Source organism: Elephas maximus, chromosome 26, assembly GCF_024166365.1.
Source record: "Elephas maximus indicus isolate mEleMax1 chromosome 26, mEleMax1 primary haplotype, whole genome shotgun sequence".
Taxonomy (NCBI): Eukaryota; Metazoa; Chordata; class Mammalia; order Proboscidea; family Elephantidae; genus Elephas; species Elephas maximus.
The window spans coordinates 33,799,221-33,816,643 of NC_064844.1; the positions used below are offsets into that span (position 1 = coordinate 33,799,221).

The window sequence follows — 17,423 nt, forward strand, 5'->3', positions numbered from 1 at the left end:
CACCTCGAAAGTAAAGCCTGGAGATCTGCTTCTGAAAAGTCACAGCCTTGAAAATCCTATGGAGTAGTTCTACTTTGTACACACACTGTCACCATAAATCAGAATCAACTCAATCGCAAGTAACAACAACGACATCTTCGATTCAGTGGGTCTCAACACCCAGAGAGATCCTTGAATATTTTTGTTTGTTATGAAATCTCAGGCTTTTGGGATTAAAATCTCCTTGTCTGGCACTAAAGGCTGCCCACTGGGGAATTTGAACTACACCTACATAATCCTTCACTCTAAAAGGTTTTCCTCCACCATGGTTTCATATTGCTAAATGATATTGCTTCTAGCAATATCAGTTGTTGTTGTTGTTGTTGTTAGGTGCCGTCAATTCGCTTCTGACTCACTGCAACCCTACAGGGCACAGCAGAACGGCCCCTAGGGTTTCCAAGCAGTAGTTGGTGAATTTGAACTGCTGACTTTTTGGTTAGCACTTAACCACTACATCACCAGGGCTCCAGGTGGCACAGTGGTTAAGAGCTACAGCTCTTAAAAAAAACAACACAATGGGTTTTAGCGATATCCAACAATATGAAAACAGCAGGGGAGGAAAATCTGTTAGAGTGAAAGATTATGTAGGTATAGTTCAGATTCCCCAGTGGCCAGCCTTTAGTGCCAGAGAAGGAGATTGCTAGGTGAGCTTCTAAGGAGCCCTGGTGGTGCAGTGGTTAAGCACTCAGCTGCTAAATGAAAGGCTGGCGGTTTGAAACCAATAGCCACTCTACAAGAGAAAGATGTGGCACCAACAGAGTCCTATGTGGGTGCTTATTATCCTCAAGGTCTTTTTCTAGTGAGCTGTGCCAAATTAACCTGTGTGAGTTATTTGGGTCCGTTCCTGAGCATATGCTATTTTAATAATTTACACTAACCAGTTGCATAAGATCATGTTTCAAATGTTCTCTCATTTCAATTTTTCTTCCTATGGGTTAAAAATACTACTAAATTGAGTATAAATGAATTTGGTTTATATACTCAATTCTTTCATACAAGTTACCAATGAAGACACTTAATAAAACAGATAACTGCACCCCACTCCAACCCACAAACTTTTGAGCTGGTGAACTCCATTATTCAGAGTTGATAACTTTTATATACTTAAGTATTTTTTATGATTTTGTAAAAATTCAGATATAATTCACATACCCTAAGGCATGGATTGAATTGTGTCCCCCAAAAATATCTTTCAACTTGGCTAGGTCATGATTCCCTTGTATGATTGTCTACCATTTTAACCATCTGATGTGATTTCCCTATGTGTTATAAATCCTATTACTATTACTATTATGGGTCTGAATGGACTCGACAGCAGTGGGCTGGGATGACTGTAATAAGACGGATTAGCGGCAGTTATACTGATGAGATCTACAAGATTAGATAGTGTCTTAAGCCAATCTATTTTGAGATATAAAAGAGAGAAGTGAGCAGAGAGACATGGGGACCTCATACCACCAAGAAAGGAGCGCCAGGAGCAGGGCACATCCTTTGGACCTGAGGTTCCTGCACCGAGATGCTCCCAGACCAAGGGAAGACTGATGACAAGAACCTTCCTCCAGGGCCGACAGAGAAAACCTTCCCCTGGAGCTGACACCCTGACTTTGGACTTGTAGCCTACTGGACACTGAGAGAATAAATTTCTCTTTGTTAAAGCCATCCACTTGTAGCATTTCTGTTATAGCAGCACTAGATGACTAGGACGCCATAGAATTTATCCTTTTCAGTCATACAATTCATTGGTTTTTAGTATATTCACAAGATTGTGCAACCATCACCAGTATCTAATTCTAGAACATTTTCACCATCCCTAAAAGAAATCCCATACCCATTAGCAATCACTCCTAATTCTCCCCTTCCTCCAACTCCTAGAAACTACTAATCTACTTTCTGTTACTATAGATTTGCCTATTCTGGACATTTCATATAAACAGAATCATATAACATGTGCCCTTTTTGTGTCTGGCTTCTTTGACTTAACATATTTTCAAGATTCATCCACGTTGTAGCATGCATCAGTACTTAATTTCTTTTTATGACTGAATAATATTAGTTTATAAGGAACAATGCAATCATCATTCATCAGTTAATAGACATTTAGGTTGTTTCCACTTTTGGCTATTATGAATAATGTTGCTGTGAACATTCATTCATATGTTTTTGTAAGGACGTGTTTTCAATTCTCTCGGATATATACCTAGGAGTGGAGCTGCTAGGTCATATAGAAACTCTATGCTTAACTTTTTTTTTAATTAATTTTTATTGTGCTTTAAGTGAAAGTTTACAAATCAAGTCAGTCTCTCATACAAAAATTTATACACACTTTGCTATACACTCCTAATTGCTCTCCCCCTAATGAGACAGCACACTCCTTCCCTCCACTCTCTCTCTTCATTTCCATTCGGGCAGCTTCTGGCCCCCTTTACCCTCTTATCTCCCCTCCAGACAGGAGATGCCAACACAGTTTCATGTGTTTACTTGATCCAAGAAGCCCGTTCTTCACCAGGAACATTTTCCATCCCACATTCCAGTCCAATCCCTGTCTGAAGAGTTGGCCCTGGTAATGGTTCCTGTCTTGGGCTAACAGAAGGTGTGGGGACCATGACCTCCGGGGTCATTCTAGTCCCAGTCTGACCATTAAGTCTGGTCTTTTTATGAGAATTTGGGGTCTGCATCCCACTGCTCTCCTGCTCCCTCAGGGATTCTCTGGTGTGTTGCCTGTCAGGGCAGTCATCAGTTGTGGCCAGGCACCATCTAGTTCTTCTGGTCTCAGGCTGATGTAGTCTCTGGTTTATGTGGTCCTTTCTGTCTCTTAGGCTCATAGTTACCTTGTGTCTTTGGCGTTCTTTATTCTTCCTTGTTCCAGGTGGGTTGAGACCAATTGACACATCCTAGATGGCCACTTGCTAGCATTTGAGACCCCAGATGCCACTCACCAAAGTGGGATGCAGAATGTTTTCTTAATAGATTTTATTATGCCAATTGACTTAGATGTACCCTGAATATGCTTAACTTTTTGAGGAACTTAGGTGATACCTTAATATGATACATTCCGGCCACATGACCTTTCCTATTCATCCAGTGAAAATGTATTTTCCACCAATATCAAAAGGCTTCCTGTAAACAACCAAGAAATACACTCATCACTTTCCCAACTACTATGTGGCCTGTCACTATAACATTACAGGAAACCAGACTTACCAAACACAGGTGGTTTCTATTCTGCCTTCAAACAAAGTGGAGATGTATCTGAAACTTGTCATGGTATGGAAGATAGATCAATGGGTGGTACTGACACTGAAGAACAGTTGGTTATAGACAGGGTATCTTGGGCAGCTTTTGGTTCAATTGTCTATCAGGTCTAAAATCCGGATGTTTTTACTAGATCCAGAGACTGTAAGTCTCTAGATCAAGGGTAAGCAAACTACAGCAGGTAAGCCAAATCTAGCCAGCTGCCTGATTTGTTAGAACCTATAAACTAAAAACAGTTTTTACATTGTTTGATGGTTACTTTTTAAATATTTACAGGTGCCCATGCCCATTGCCTTCAAGTCAATTCCAACTCATAGTAGCTACCTAATATCCTCAGTTTTGCCTGTTGGCTCCCAAAACATAAAATATTTACTAGCTGGTCCTTAAGAAATAGTTTGCCATGCAAATTATATTCTGTTAAACCCATGAATACAGCACAGCACCAACTTATTAATTTATCACTGTTGTTAGCTCCCGTGGAGTTGGACCCTGACTCATGGTGACCCCAAGCACAATGGGATTGGAACATTCATATCCATAGAGTTTTCACTGGCTGATCTGGGGAAGCAGGTCGCCTTGTTCCTAGTCTAAGTCTGGAAGCTCCACTGAAACCTGTTCAGCATCGTAGCACACAAAAGCCTCCACTGACAGACGGGTGGTGGCTGTGTGTGAGGTGCATTGACCAGAATTGAACTCAGGTCTCCTGCACGGAAATGAGAATTTTCCAGTGACCAGAGAACATCAGGATGTCAGGTTACCTAGGAAGTGACTTAGAAAGCTGGTAAATACACAGAATCAATATAAAAAATATAAAGTACGTGCACATTGGGCACAGAGGTATGTCAGTGAAACTCTGGAATATTCTAAAAAAATATTCATTTCTCACAACAGAGAACACTTATCTAGCAACGTGACGGCTTATTTCTCCCTATCTACTTTGCTTTATGTGGAGAGTGCTAGGTTTAACACAATAACACATTCTGCTTTACTGAATCCATTCCACCCCCCCTCAATCCTACCACTTTCCTGCTTATTCCAATTAATTTCATGTCTCCTTTCAGCTGTCAACAGTAAATCCTTATTCACTCAGGCTTGTAGAGCTTCTGCTTCCTCCTGTTATGAGCTGATTAAGTTACCAATGCTTGGAGCTCTAAGCAGGCATCATTATTGCTGCTTGTAAGATATCAATAGTAAACCTACCAGTTGGTAATTAATTACTGGGATCTACCTTTTTTTCCGTGCACCGGACAATGTTTCATTGTTATACATAAGATTGCCATGAGTCAGAGCCAACTCAACAGCAGCTAACAACCATTTCTGCCCCTTTTAGAAGGGGAAGACAACATTTGTTCTTTGCTAACTTTAATGTTTTCTCTAGTTCTCATAGCTTCCCAAAGATAATGGCAGTGAGACTGTCTTAGTCATTCAATCCCTCAACCTCATCCCAAGATACATCATGCCCAATTGATCTTAATATCTTTTGTTGCTAAATAGCCAGAATTACCTGCTTCTATTGTTTGACCTTCAAATATTTCAGAAAAATGAGAAATTAGTATGTTTGCATTTGATCTTTTCTACAAAAATGAAGATACTGAAAGTTCCTGCTTTTCCTCAGACTTCTGTTATTAACTTTGTTTTCCTATTACATGCAATTCCTTGGAGCCTCCTCTTTCACCTAAAACAGAGTTGGAATGTGGGGAGACAGAAAACTTTTAGGTCCTTGCTACTACTCAGACATCTTTTCAGTTTTAACCTTCCTACTGCTGTTCTCAATTTTGTGATCTCAGGATCCTTAATGATCCTGCCAAAATCCTTCTTTTTAAAGCTTTCTTATCAGCCCTCAGGGCACTTCAAAGCTCTGACCTAGGCAAAAACAGCCACATCTCTGTTCTTATCCTTCCCGTATGCCTAACTGTTTCAGTTAATTCTTGAGCCTCTACTGAACAACAGCCATGTTTGGGGGGTTGCACAGAGAACTCCATCCTTGTGATAATGTGTCAGCCTAAATCACTTTACTAGCTCCCCACTATGAAGAAAACACATCTAAACAGGAAGAGTGGGAAATCTGGGGGCAGTGTCAAGAGGAAACATATCTCCAGGATCTTCTGAAATGCAATTTCATCTTCCAGAAGACAACAAGGCTTTGAGAGTTTACATATGTGCGTGTGTATATAATATAACCAAACCCGTTGTCAAGTCGATTCCAACTCATAAAAACCTTAAAGAATAGAGCAGAACTGCCCCACAGGGTTTCCAAGGAGCACCTGGTGGATTCAAACTGCCGATCTTTTGGTTACCAGCCATAGCTCTTAACCACTACGCCAGCAGGGTTTCCAATATGTTTTATATATGTGTATATATTATAGAAACCCTGGTGGCGTAGTGGTTAAGTGCTACGGCTGCTAACCAAAGGTTCAGCAGTTCGAATCTGCCAGGCGCTCCTTGGAAACTCTATGGGGCAGTTCTATTCTCTCCTATAGGGTCGCTATGAGTCAGAATCGACTCGACGGCACTGGGTTTGGTTTTTCGTTTGGTATATATTATATATACCAAAAAACCAAACCAAACCCACTGCCATCAAGTTGATTCCAACTCATAGTGACCCTATATGTATGTGTATATATGTATATGTATTATATACACACATATATAATATATATGTGTGTTTATAATGGTATATTTATATTTATATAAACATATATTTTATATATTATACAATATTATATATTACACATATATGTGTGTACATATATGCATTGCATATATAATACATATGTGTATATATAATGGAAACCCTGGTGAAATAGTGGTTAAGCACTACGGCTGCTAAACAAAAGGTCAAGCAGTTCAAATCCACCAGGTGCTCCTTTGGAAATTATATGGGGCAGTTGTACTCTATCCTCAGGGTTGCTATGAGTCAGAATCGACTCGACAGCAGGTTTTTGGTATATGTGTGTGTATATATATATACATATGCATATACACACACACACACAGACGAACCTTCAAAACTCTCTTCTCATCAGATTCTAATTTTAGAGTACTTCTAAAAATAAATAATCTATATAAGGAAATGAAAAATACCTCTTTTTGAAAAGGCTTATTTTTAAAATTACGTTAAGAAAAATATTATATTCTCAAAGGATATTTGAGGAGCCCTGGTGGCTCAGGATAAGCACTTAGCTGCTACCTGAGGTCAGAGGTTCGAACTTACCAGCCGCTCCACAGGAGAAAGATGTGGCTGTCTCCTTACGTAAAAATTACAGCCTTCGATCATTGAAGTCATTATGCAAAAGATCACAATAATCAAAAAGAGGGACTAAATACAGGAGGCACAGAACTTCCATACAGAGAGGAAAACAAGGCAATATAGGACGAAACAAGTTAGGTTTTTACTTAGAAATATAGGGGCAAATACTAAGGTAAACACAAAGAGGTCTAACAATTCCATAACTCAAAATAAAAACCAAGAAAAACATAACGACTCAGCAAACATAAATTCGACTACTATGAAAATGAGGAACACACAATTTACAAAAAAAATCTCAGCACAAAAAAGTAAGTGGAAAACTGAAACTGTCAACAACACACACAAAAAGGCATCAAAACGACAGCACTAAACACATTCTTATCTATAATTACACTGAATGTAAATGGACTAAATGCACCAATAAAGAGACAGAGAGTCTCAGACTGGAAAAAGAAACACGATCCGTCTATATGCTGCCTACAAGAGACACACCTTAGACTTACAGACACAAACACACTAAAACTCAAAGGATGGAAAAAAATATATCAAGCAAACAACAATCAAAAAAGAGCAGGTGCAGCAATATTAATTTCTGACAAAATAGACTTCAAAGTTAAATCCACCACAAAGGATAAAGAAGGATACTACATAATGATTAAAGGGACAATTGACCAGGAAGATATAACCATATTAAATAGTTATGCACCCAATGACAGGGCTGCAAGATACATAAAACAAACTTTAACAGAACTGAAAAGTGAGATAGACACCTCCACAATTATAGTAGGAGACTTCAACACACCACTTTCGGAAAAGGACAGGAATTCCAGTAAGAAGCTCAACAGAGACACGGAAGACCTAATCGCTACAATCAATGAACTTGACCTCACAGACCTATACAGAACACTCCACCCAATAGCTGCAAAACATACTTTTTTTTTCTAGTGCACATGGAACATTCTCTAGAATACACCACATATTAGGTCATAAAATAAACCTTTGCAGAATCCAAAACATCGAAATATTACAAAGCATCTTCTCAGACCACAAGGCCATAAAAGTGGAAATCAATAACAGAAAAACCAGGGAAAAGAAATCAAATACTTGGAAACTGAACAATACCCTGCAGAAAAAAGACTGGGTTATAGAAGACATAAAGGAGGGAATAAAGAAATTCATAGAATGCAACGAGAACAAAACCATTTCCTATCAAAACCTCTGGGACACAGCAAAAGCAGTGCTCAGAGGTCAATTTATATCGATAAATGCACACATACAAAAAGAAGAAAGAGCCAAAATCAAAGAACTGTCCCTTCAACTTGAACAAATAGAAAAGTGAGCAACAAAAGAATCCATCAGACACTAGAAGAAAACAAATAATAAAAATTAGAGCTCAACTAAATGAAATAGAGAACAGAAAAACAATTGAAAGAATTAACAAAGTCAAAAGCTGGTTCTTTGAAAAAATTAACAAAATTGATAAACCATTGGCCAGACTGACTAAAGAAATACAGGAAAGGAAACAAATAACCCAAATAAGAGACGAGATGGGCCATATCACAACAGACCCAACTGAAATTAAAAGAATCATATCAGATTATTACGAAAAATTGTACTCTACCAAATTTGCAAACCTAGAAGAAATGGATGAATTCCCACAAAAACACCACCTACCTAAACTAACACAATCAGAAGTAGAACAACTAAATAGACCCGTAACAAATAAAGAGACTGATAAGGTAATCAAAAAACTCCCAACAAAAAAAAAAGCCCTGGCCCAGACGGCTTCACTGCAGAGTTCTACAAACTTTCAGAGAAGACTTAACACCACTACTACTAAAGGTATTTCAAAGCATAGAATATGATGGAATACTACCTAACTCATTCTATGAAGCCACCATATCCCTGATACCAAAACCAGGTAAAGACACCACAAAAAAAGAAAATTACAAACCTATATCCCTCATGAACATAGATGCAAAAATCCTCAACAAAATTCTAGCCAATACAATTCAACAACATATCAAAAAAACAATCCACCACGACCAAGTGGGATTTATACCAGGTATCCAAGGTTGGTTTAATATTAGAAAAACCATTAATGTAATCCACCATATAAATAAAACAAAAGACAAAAACCACATGATCTTATCAATTGATACAGAAAAGGAATTTGACAAAGTCCAAAACCCATTCAGGATAAAAACTCTCAGTAAAATAGGAATTGAAGGAAAATTCCTCAACATAATAAAGGGCATCTATACAAAGACAACAGCCAACATCATCCTAAATGGAGAGAGCCTGAAAGCATTTCCCTTGAGAATGGGAACCAGACAAGGATGCCCTTTATCACCACTCTTATTCAACATTGTGCTAGAGGTCCTAGCCAGAGCAATTAGGCTAGACAAAGAAATAAAGGGCATCCGGATTAGCAAGGAAGAATTAAAATTATCTCTATTTGCAGATGACATGATCTTATACACAGAAAACCCTAAGGAATCCTCCAGAAAACTACTGAAACTAATAGAAGAGTTCAGCAGAGTCTCAGGTTACAAGATAAACATACAAAAATCACTTGGATTCCTCTACATCAACAAAAAGAACATCAAAGAGGAAATCACCGAATCAATACCATTCACAGTAGCCCCCAAGAAGATAAAATACTTAGGAATAAATCTTACCAAAGGTGTAAAAGACCTGTACAAAGATAACTACAAAGTACTAGCGCAAGAAACTAAAACGGACCTCCATAAGTGGAAAAGCATACCTTGCTCATGGATAGAAGACTTAACATAATAAAAATCTCTATTCTACCAAAAGCCATCTATACATACAATGCACTTCTAATCCAAATTCCAGTGACATTTTTTAAAGTGATGGAGAAACAAATCACCAACTTCACATGGAAGGGAAAGAAGCCCCAGATAAGTAAAGCATTACTGAAAAAGAAGAAAGTGGGAGGCCTCACTCTACCTGATTTTAGAACATATTATACAGCCACAGTAGTCAAAACAGCCTGGTATTGGTACAACAACAGGCACATAGACCAGTGGAACAGAATTGAGAACCCAGATATAAATCCATCCACATATGAGCAGCTGATATTTGACAAAGGTCCAGTGTCAATTAATGGGGGAGAAGATAGTCTTTTTAACAAATGGTGCTGGCATAACTGGATATCCATTTGCAAAAAACTGAAACAGGACCCATACCTCACACCATGCACAAAAACTAACTCCATGTTGATCAAAGACCTAAACATAAGGACTAAACGATAAAGATCATGGAAGAAAAAATAGGGACAACCTTAGGAGCCCTAATACAAGGCATAAACAGAATACAAAACATTACAAAAATGACAAAGAGAAACCAGATAACTGGGAGCTCCTAAAAATCAAACACCTATGTTCATCTAAAGACTTCATCAAAAGAGTAAAAAGACCCCCTACAGATTGGGAAAAAATTTTCAGCTATGACATCTCTGACCAGCGCCTGATCTCTAAAATCTATATGATTCTGTTAAAACTCAACCACAAAAAGACAAACAACCCAATCAAGAAGTGGGCAAAGGACATGAACAACACTTCACTAAAGAAGATATTCAGGCGGCTAATAGATACATGAGAAAATGCTCTCAGTCATTAGCCATTAGAGAAATGCAAATTAAAACTACGATGAGATGCCATCTCACTCCAACAAGGCTGGCATTAATCCAAAAAACACAAAATAATAAATGTTGGAGAGGCTGTGGAGAGATTGGAACTCTTATACACTGCTGGTGGAAATGTAAAATGGTACAACCACTTTGGAAATCTATCTGGCGTTTTCTTAAAAAGTTAGAAATAGAACTACCACACAACCCAGAAATCCCACTCCTCAGAATATACCCTAGAGAAATAAGAGCCTTTACACGAACAGATATATGCACACCCCTGTTTACTGCAGCACTGTTTACAATAGCAAAAAGCTGGAAGCAACCAAGGTGTCCATCAACGGATGAATGGTTAAATAAATTATGGTACATTCACACAACGGAATACTACGCATCAATAAAGAACAGTGACCAATCTGTGAAACATTTCATAACATGGAGGAACCTGGAAGGCATTATGCTGAGTGAAATTAGTCAGATGCAAAAGGACAAACACAGTATAAGACCACTATTATAAGTTCTCGAGAAATAGTATAAACTGAGAAGAACACATTCTTTTGTGGTTATGAGAGGGGGGAGGGAGTGAGGGTGGGAGAAGGTTATTTACTGATTAGTTAGTAGGTAAGAACTACATCAGATGAAGGGAAGGACAACACTCAATACATGGAAGGTCAGCCCAATTGGACTGGACCAAAAGCAAAGAAGTTTCCGGGATAAACTGAATGCTTCAAAGGTCAGTGGAGCAAGGGCGTGGGTTTGGGGACTATGGTTTAAGGGGACTTCTAAGTCAATTAGCATAATAAACTCTATTATGATAACATTCTGTATCCCACTTAGAAGTGTGGCGTCTGGGGTCTTAAATGCTAACAAGTGGCCATCTAAGATGCATCAACTGGTCTCAACCCATCTGGATCAAAGGAGAATGAAGAACACCAAGGTCACATGATAACTATGAGCCCAAGAGACAGAAAGGGGGCCACATGAACTAGAGACTTACATCATCCTGAGACCAGAAGAACTAGATGGTGCCCGGCCACAACTGATGACTGCCCTGACAGGGAGCACAACAGAGAACTCCTGAGGGAGCAGGAGAACAGCGGGATGCAGACCCCAAATTCTCATAAAAAGACCAGACTTAACGGTCTGACTAAGACTAGAAGAATCCCAGCGGTCATGGTCCCCAAACCTTCTGTTGGCACAGGACAGGAACCATTCCCGAAGACAACTCATCAGACATGGAAGGGACTGGACAATGGGCTGCAGAGAGATGCTGATGAAGAGTGAGCTACTTGTATCAGGTGGACACTTGAGACTGTATTGTCATCTCCTGTCTGGAGGGGCGATGGGAGGGTAGAGAGGGTTAGAAACTGGCAAAAAGGTCACGAAAGGAGAGACTGGAAGAAGGGTGCGGGCTGACTCATTAGGGGGAGAGTAATTGGGAGTGTGTAGTAAGGTGTATATAAGCTTACATGTGACAGACTGACTTGATTTGTAAACTTTCACTTGAAGCACAATAAAAATTATTAAAAAAAAAAAAAATTACAGCCTTGGAAACCCTACATGGCAGTTCCGCTCTGTCCTACAGAATCACTATGACTCGCACTGACTTAACAACAACAGATTTTTAAGGGATATTCACATAGATGAGAACAGGCTATGAACTCCTACACTAAAGAACTGAGATCCTTAAAAACAACATGGATATGTCTATTCTTATTTATATGACTTGGGAGATGAACTAAATTATTTCTCCCCTGTCTATGATCCCAGAGCTTGCTTTCCTCACCATCTCTATAAACCACAATGAACTATATTGCTCTGGGATCCAGCCTCAGCCCACAGAGTAGAATTTTCTTAAAAGATGTACAAACGTTCTATTAGAATTCTGAGAGAAGAATTGATCTCTTTATGTTCAGCACAGAAATCAAGAGGTATAGGTGGGCCTAGGGAATCAAATCCATAGCAGATAGCTAACGTGGATGTCTAAAATGCCAAACACTAGTACAAATTCTATGTCTGCTACTCATACTATTCCTGGTGGTGATATAGTCCTTTTCCACTTCACACTGGCGTTCTCCTCCACTACTTATGGCATAGGCAGGCAGGCAGCGCGAACACAGCAGGAAGCTGCTGGACCTAGAGTGCTCTCGCCTCTGAACGGTCTGCTGCTTCAATCCAGAAAGCTTCTTCCAGATGCTGCCAGCAGACACTGTGTAATACCTAAACCACAAATCATCACATTCCCCACCCTTTGAGCCAGGGCTTGTCCTTGAGCTTCCCACATAGTGAGATATTAACCAAGCTGGCCACTGACACAATAACTCTTTACAAATTCAGAGTAAAATCTGCCACACCATCTGCTTGATATGCTGAAAAATGGGTGGACCTCGTAACATAAAAATATGCAATAGAGGTGAACCTTTCAGAGTAATACAGGACTTTTCAGACATTTCACCAAAAAAAAAAGGATTCTGGCTAGCTTATTAAAGAAAATATTTTATCAACATAAAAATATCAGACATAGAACCGTATCAAAAATTAGAGCAAGTGTGCCTTGGAAATGGAGCCCTCTTGCAAAGACAGAATTGAAGGCAGGTCACTTCAGGTTCCTTTCCAACATCCAGGAAAACTGCTTTTCCTCAAAAAAAAGGAAACCATGCTAAATATCTGCTGTCTGGTTGTTTTGGGAAGCAATGTGGATTTTTTTTTTTTAATGACTCTTGAATTTATCTACTGTGACACAATAAAACCATTTAACCGATCCAAATGCTTCCAAATTATGACACTATAACTTAGGAAAATGGCTGACTGGACTATACTCACACTGGAAAGGTGCCACTCCTGGATCCTGCCCATAGCTTAAGGGGAATGAGCCTTCAGTGGACTGCTCTCCCGAAATCACCTTCTGGGCAGGAAAGTACTTGGACTTCATCACGTATTCCTGGGTCTGGCCATGATGAATCATCACATTCTGTGAGGAAAGGGGCGTCATTCTGGGAAGAAACAAAGCAAGGATAAGGAGTTGAATAACAGACTTTTAAAAGTAAGTCAACTGAGAAGGAAAGAATAAGAAATTAATCAAACTTAGAAAGGAGCATAAATCCCATGCAAAGCTCATTTTTTCCTCCAATTACAGTAGCAAACCATTCATGACATATAAGGAATGAACAGCCTACCCTTGGGAAGCTACAACATAAAAGTGACTGCTTGCTTAGTCAAAAAGCATAAACAGGCCATCAGAGTTGGGTTTTATCAGAAGACTTGGAGCACGGCTACTACAAGCTTTCATGCAAAACACAGCACTTAATCTAAGAAAAAGACAAAGGCCTACACATGAATATGTACATATATATGAAAGGTATATTTTATACACACTTATAAATAGATGGACTATATTACAAATGGGAAGGAGAAAAAACAGGGAAGGAATAGACAGACTATGGGAAGGGAGTAATGCAAGAAACTATCAGCTTGATCAGTTTAGCAACATCAACTGTACACAACTGAGAGCTCACACAGTACAGTGAGGTCTTCCAACTCTTCTTCATGCTAGCAGGAAGTTGCTTAACCTTACTGATCCTCAGTTTTCTTATCTCCTATCATAAAATGTCTGCCACACAGGCTAAGAAAAATGCCTGTAAAAACTTGAACACAAAAAAACTAAAACAGAAAGGGAAGGAGGGGATGATAGGGGGAGAAGGGAGGAAGGAAGGGAGGGAGGGGAAAAAGGAAGATCTTTAATTCCCTCTCGAAACATAATTATGATGATTCTTCAGAGGGAAAACAAACATGCAAATTACTTACTCCAGCTAACACTTCTCCAGTTTTTTTTATGCTGTAACTCATAATGATATAAACTGTATTACTCAGGTTAAATGTTACATAACCCAGTGCCGTAGAGTCAATTCCAACTCATAGCGACCATATAGGACAGAGTAGGACTGCCCCATAGAGTTTCCAAGGAGCGCCTGGTGGATTCAAACTACCAACCCTTTGGTTAATCAGCTGTAGCACTTAACCACTATGCCACCAGGGTTTCCCTGAATGTTACATAAGCTCCTATAAATAACAAGTAGCCCTGGTTGTACAGTGGTTAGAGCTCGGCTGCTAACCAAAAGGTTGGAGGTTCAAATCCACCAGCCGTTCCTTGGAAACCCTATGGGGCACTTCTACTCTGTCCTATAGAGTTGCTATGAGTCAGAATCAACTCAACAGCAATGGGTTTATAAATAACAAGAATAAAAATGATAACTAATGATGGTTTTTTTGATCTTTTCAACTTGAGTCAAGACTTGTGGGAATTGCTGAATACAATTACTGTATTTTCATTCTCCTGGTCCAACCCTTTATTTTCTATGACAGTTCTCATGTAACGTAGTCTTTTAAATAATATGCCTTTTGGCAGATGCAATCATTCCCAGATGGAGAGAAACAAAATCATTAGTTCAAGATCACTAATACCCCACTGCCATCGAGTCGATTCTGACTCATAGTGACCTACGGACAGAGTAAAACTGCCCCATAAAGTTTCCAAGGCTGTAATCTTTATAGGAGCAGGCTGCCACATCCTTCTCCTGTGAATATCACTAACAAGTAATGCAAAAGATAAAGAAAATATACCAACTAATTCCAGAATACACAAAATTGCTACTCAATCATTAGGACAGTGCACTTTAGCAAAGAACTGAGCCTCAGGAAAGAAACCTACTCTCCTGTGTAACCGGACCCAAAAACTTAGTCTTAATGAGGGAACGGAGTCTCTAGGTAGTGCAAACACTTAACACGCTTGGCTGCTAACTAAAAGCTAGGAGGTTCGAGTCCACCCAGAAGCTCCTTAGTAGAAAGCCCTGACAATCTAATTCCAAAAAACCAGCCACTGAAAAAACCCTATGGAGTACAGTTCTATTCTGACACAAAAGGGGTCACCATGAGTCGGAATCAACTCAACGGCAACTGGTTAATGAAGGACTATCTGAACGAAAGGAAGAAATGACACCACAGCAGGTCAGTGGGAAAGGTATATTGCCAAGCCACCAAGAACATAAAGCAGTAAGAGTTTTAGATGAACAGTCCATTCTATTCATTCTAGTTGGGGGTGACGAAAGCGCTATTCTGTGGCACAAGCATCCTTGAGAGATAAAAGAGTAGAAGCAGCTAGGATTATGGGTGCTCCCCTCCTAAACAGTCAGGAATCCCTTTAAATCCTGTAGTCCCAGGAAAGCCTGGGGAAGTCCATTTAGGGCCTGGACTTTACCAGATGCAATGCCATGCAAGGGTACTGCCTTTGTCATCAGACTAATGACACAATTACTAAAAGCCTAAGGCCTAACACTGTAAATACTTTTGTTTTGAGGATTTAAGTGTTGGTTTGAACTTTAAGTATGTTTGGTTGAAATGGAGTAAAAAGCAAAACAGCTGGGCACATCTGGTGGTGACCGATAATAACCACAAGTCTGTTCTGTTAGCCCCATAGGAAGGAAAAGTCCTTCTCATCTCAGGGGCAACTTGCTCTTGGCCTTGCTGTCTGTCACCCTGTCGCCAACACTGCTGGGACCTGCTTAGAAAAGTAGGGCCCACTCAGTTCAGGGGGGACAAGCCAACATTGCAAGAGGTCTTCAGACTGCTAGAACTAATTGCTGCTCTGACCACTGAGGTAAAATCGGGGCCTGCCTCCTAGCTGAGGGCTGCTCTGACCACTGAGGTGAGACTGGGAGCCTGCCTTCTAGCTGAGGGCTGCTCTGACCACTGAGGTAAGACTGGGAGCCTGCCTTCTAGCTGAGGGCTGCTCTGACCACTGGGATGAGACTGGGGACCTGCTTCTAGCTGACAGCCTCACTTCTCTCCCCTCTGAATCAGGGAAGCATGGGGCAGCAGTAAATAAGCTGTGTCTGTAACTTGAAAGCACATGTATGCATGGGCTCCTTTTCCCTAAAAAAACAAATAAATAAGACTAAGGTATACCAGATCTAGACCCTGAGTTAACAACCCTCAACCATCACTAACTTAAGGAGATTTGTGTCTTGGCAGTGGTACTTCAGACCCACTAAAGCAGTAAACCAATTGCCATCGAGTCAATATTGGCAATCTCATATGTGTCAGAGTAAAACTGTGCTCCACAGGGTTTTCAGTGGCTGATTTTCAGGAAGTAAATTTTCAGGCTTTTCTTCCAAGGCACCTCTGGGTGGACTTGAACCTCCAACCTTCCAGCTAGTGACCAAACATGTTAACTATCTGCACCACCCAGGCTCCTGGGTCCCACTACTGTGTAAGTATTCCCTAAGTTACAAACCCATTGCAAATATGGTGCTCCACAGAGCTGCCCTCCTCTTCCTGCACCTCCTCTTCCTTTTCTCCAACGCGAAGGTCTAAGTGCACATGTTCATACAGATAAACACACCCTGACAAACTGACACCACTCTGCCTCACAGTTCCATGGAGAAAGAAGCAAAGCTGTGGACAGTGACACCATCTATGGCAAATAGAGGGAACTGTCCAATCATTCATTCCACAAATACTTATTAAGTGTAATTACATTGACCATTTCAGATTTTATTCTCTTCAACTTCCCAAAGCTTTTAGTATATTCACAGAGTTGTGCAACCATCACCACAATAAACGTTAGAACATTTTCAACTAATTTGTTTTCAACCTATTGTTACTCACATATCAAGTTTGGTGTTGTCCTTCTAATTAATTCTCTACGTTGTTTTAACATACTTCATGAACAATGTAAGAAAGCCAGTGCAATTATTTTATGGTTACAGTCTGTTTTATGGACAAAAGTATTTATCCCCATTAAACAACACCCCTCTTCACATCCTGAGTTCAGCACTAATTGAGGGAACAGACCCAGGAATCAGACAGATGGAGATCAAAATGTCAGCATTATTCCTGATAAAACTGGCTGAAAAATGTGGCTTACACGTCTAGCCAAAAAAAATAAACCTAACCTGTTACCATCAAGTTCATTTTAATTCATGACAACTGTGTCCCCAGCAGACACCCTAAATGAACTTGTCCCACAAAACAGGCAGCATCCCCAAAGGGGGCAGAGCCTGCCTGGCTAAACCCTCCTCAAAGTGTGTGTTGTGGGGGGTGGGAGGGAGGAGATGTACACATCCCACAGGCTACCTGATCTCCTATCAGGAAGGGGAGAAGCTGAGCATACCCAGTTCATTTTCCCCAATATACCTATCAGAGAACTCTTCTCCCCTCTAATGAGAAGGAATG

General features: G+C 40.0%; 1 protein-coding gene across 4 annotated transcripts in view; it reads right to left on the reverse strand.

Moving 5' to 3' along the window:
• The window catches only part of LTBP1 (latent transforming growth factor beta binding protein 1), a 740,867-nt gene that overhangs the window by 427,468 nt on the left and 295,976 nt on the right, over positions 1-17,423 (reverse strand). For all 4 annotated transcript variants that reach the window (XM_049870392.1, XM_049870391.1, XM_049870390.1 and 1 more), the window contains exon 4: positions 13,017-13,186. In XM_049870392.1, coding sequence (XP_049726349.1) covers positions 13,017-13,186 — 170 coding nt within the window. The remainder of the gene's footprint in view (positions 1-13,016; positions 13,187-17,423) is intronic.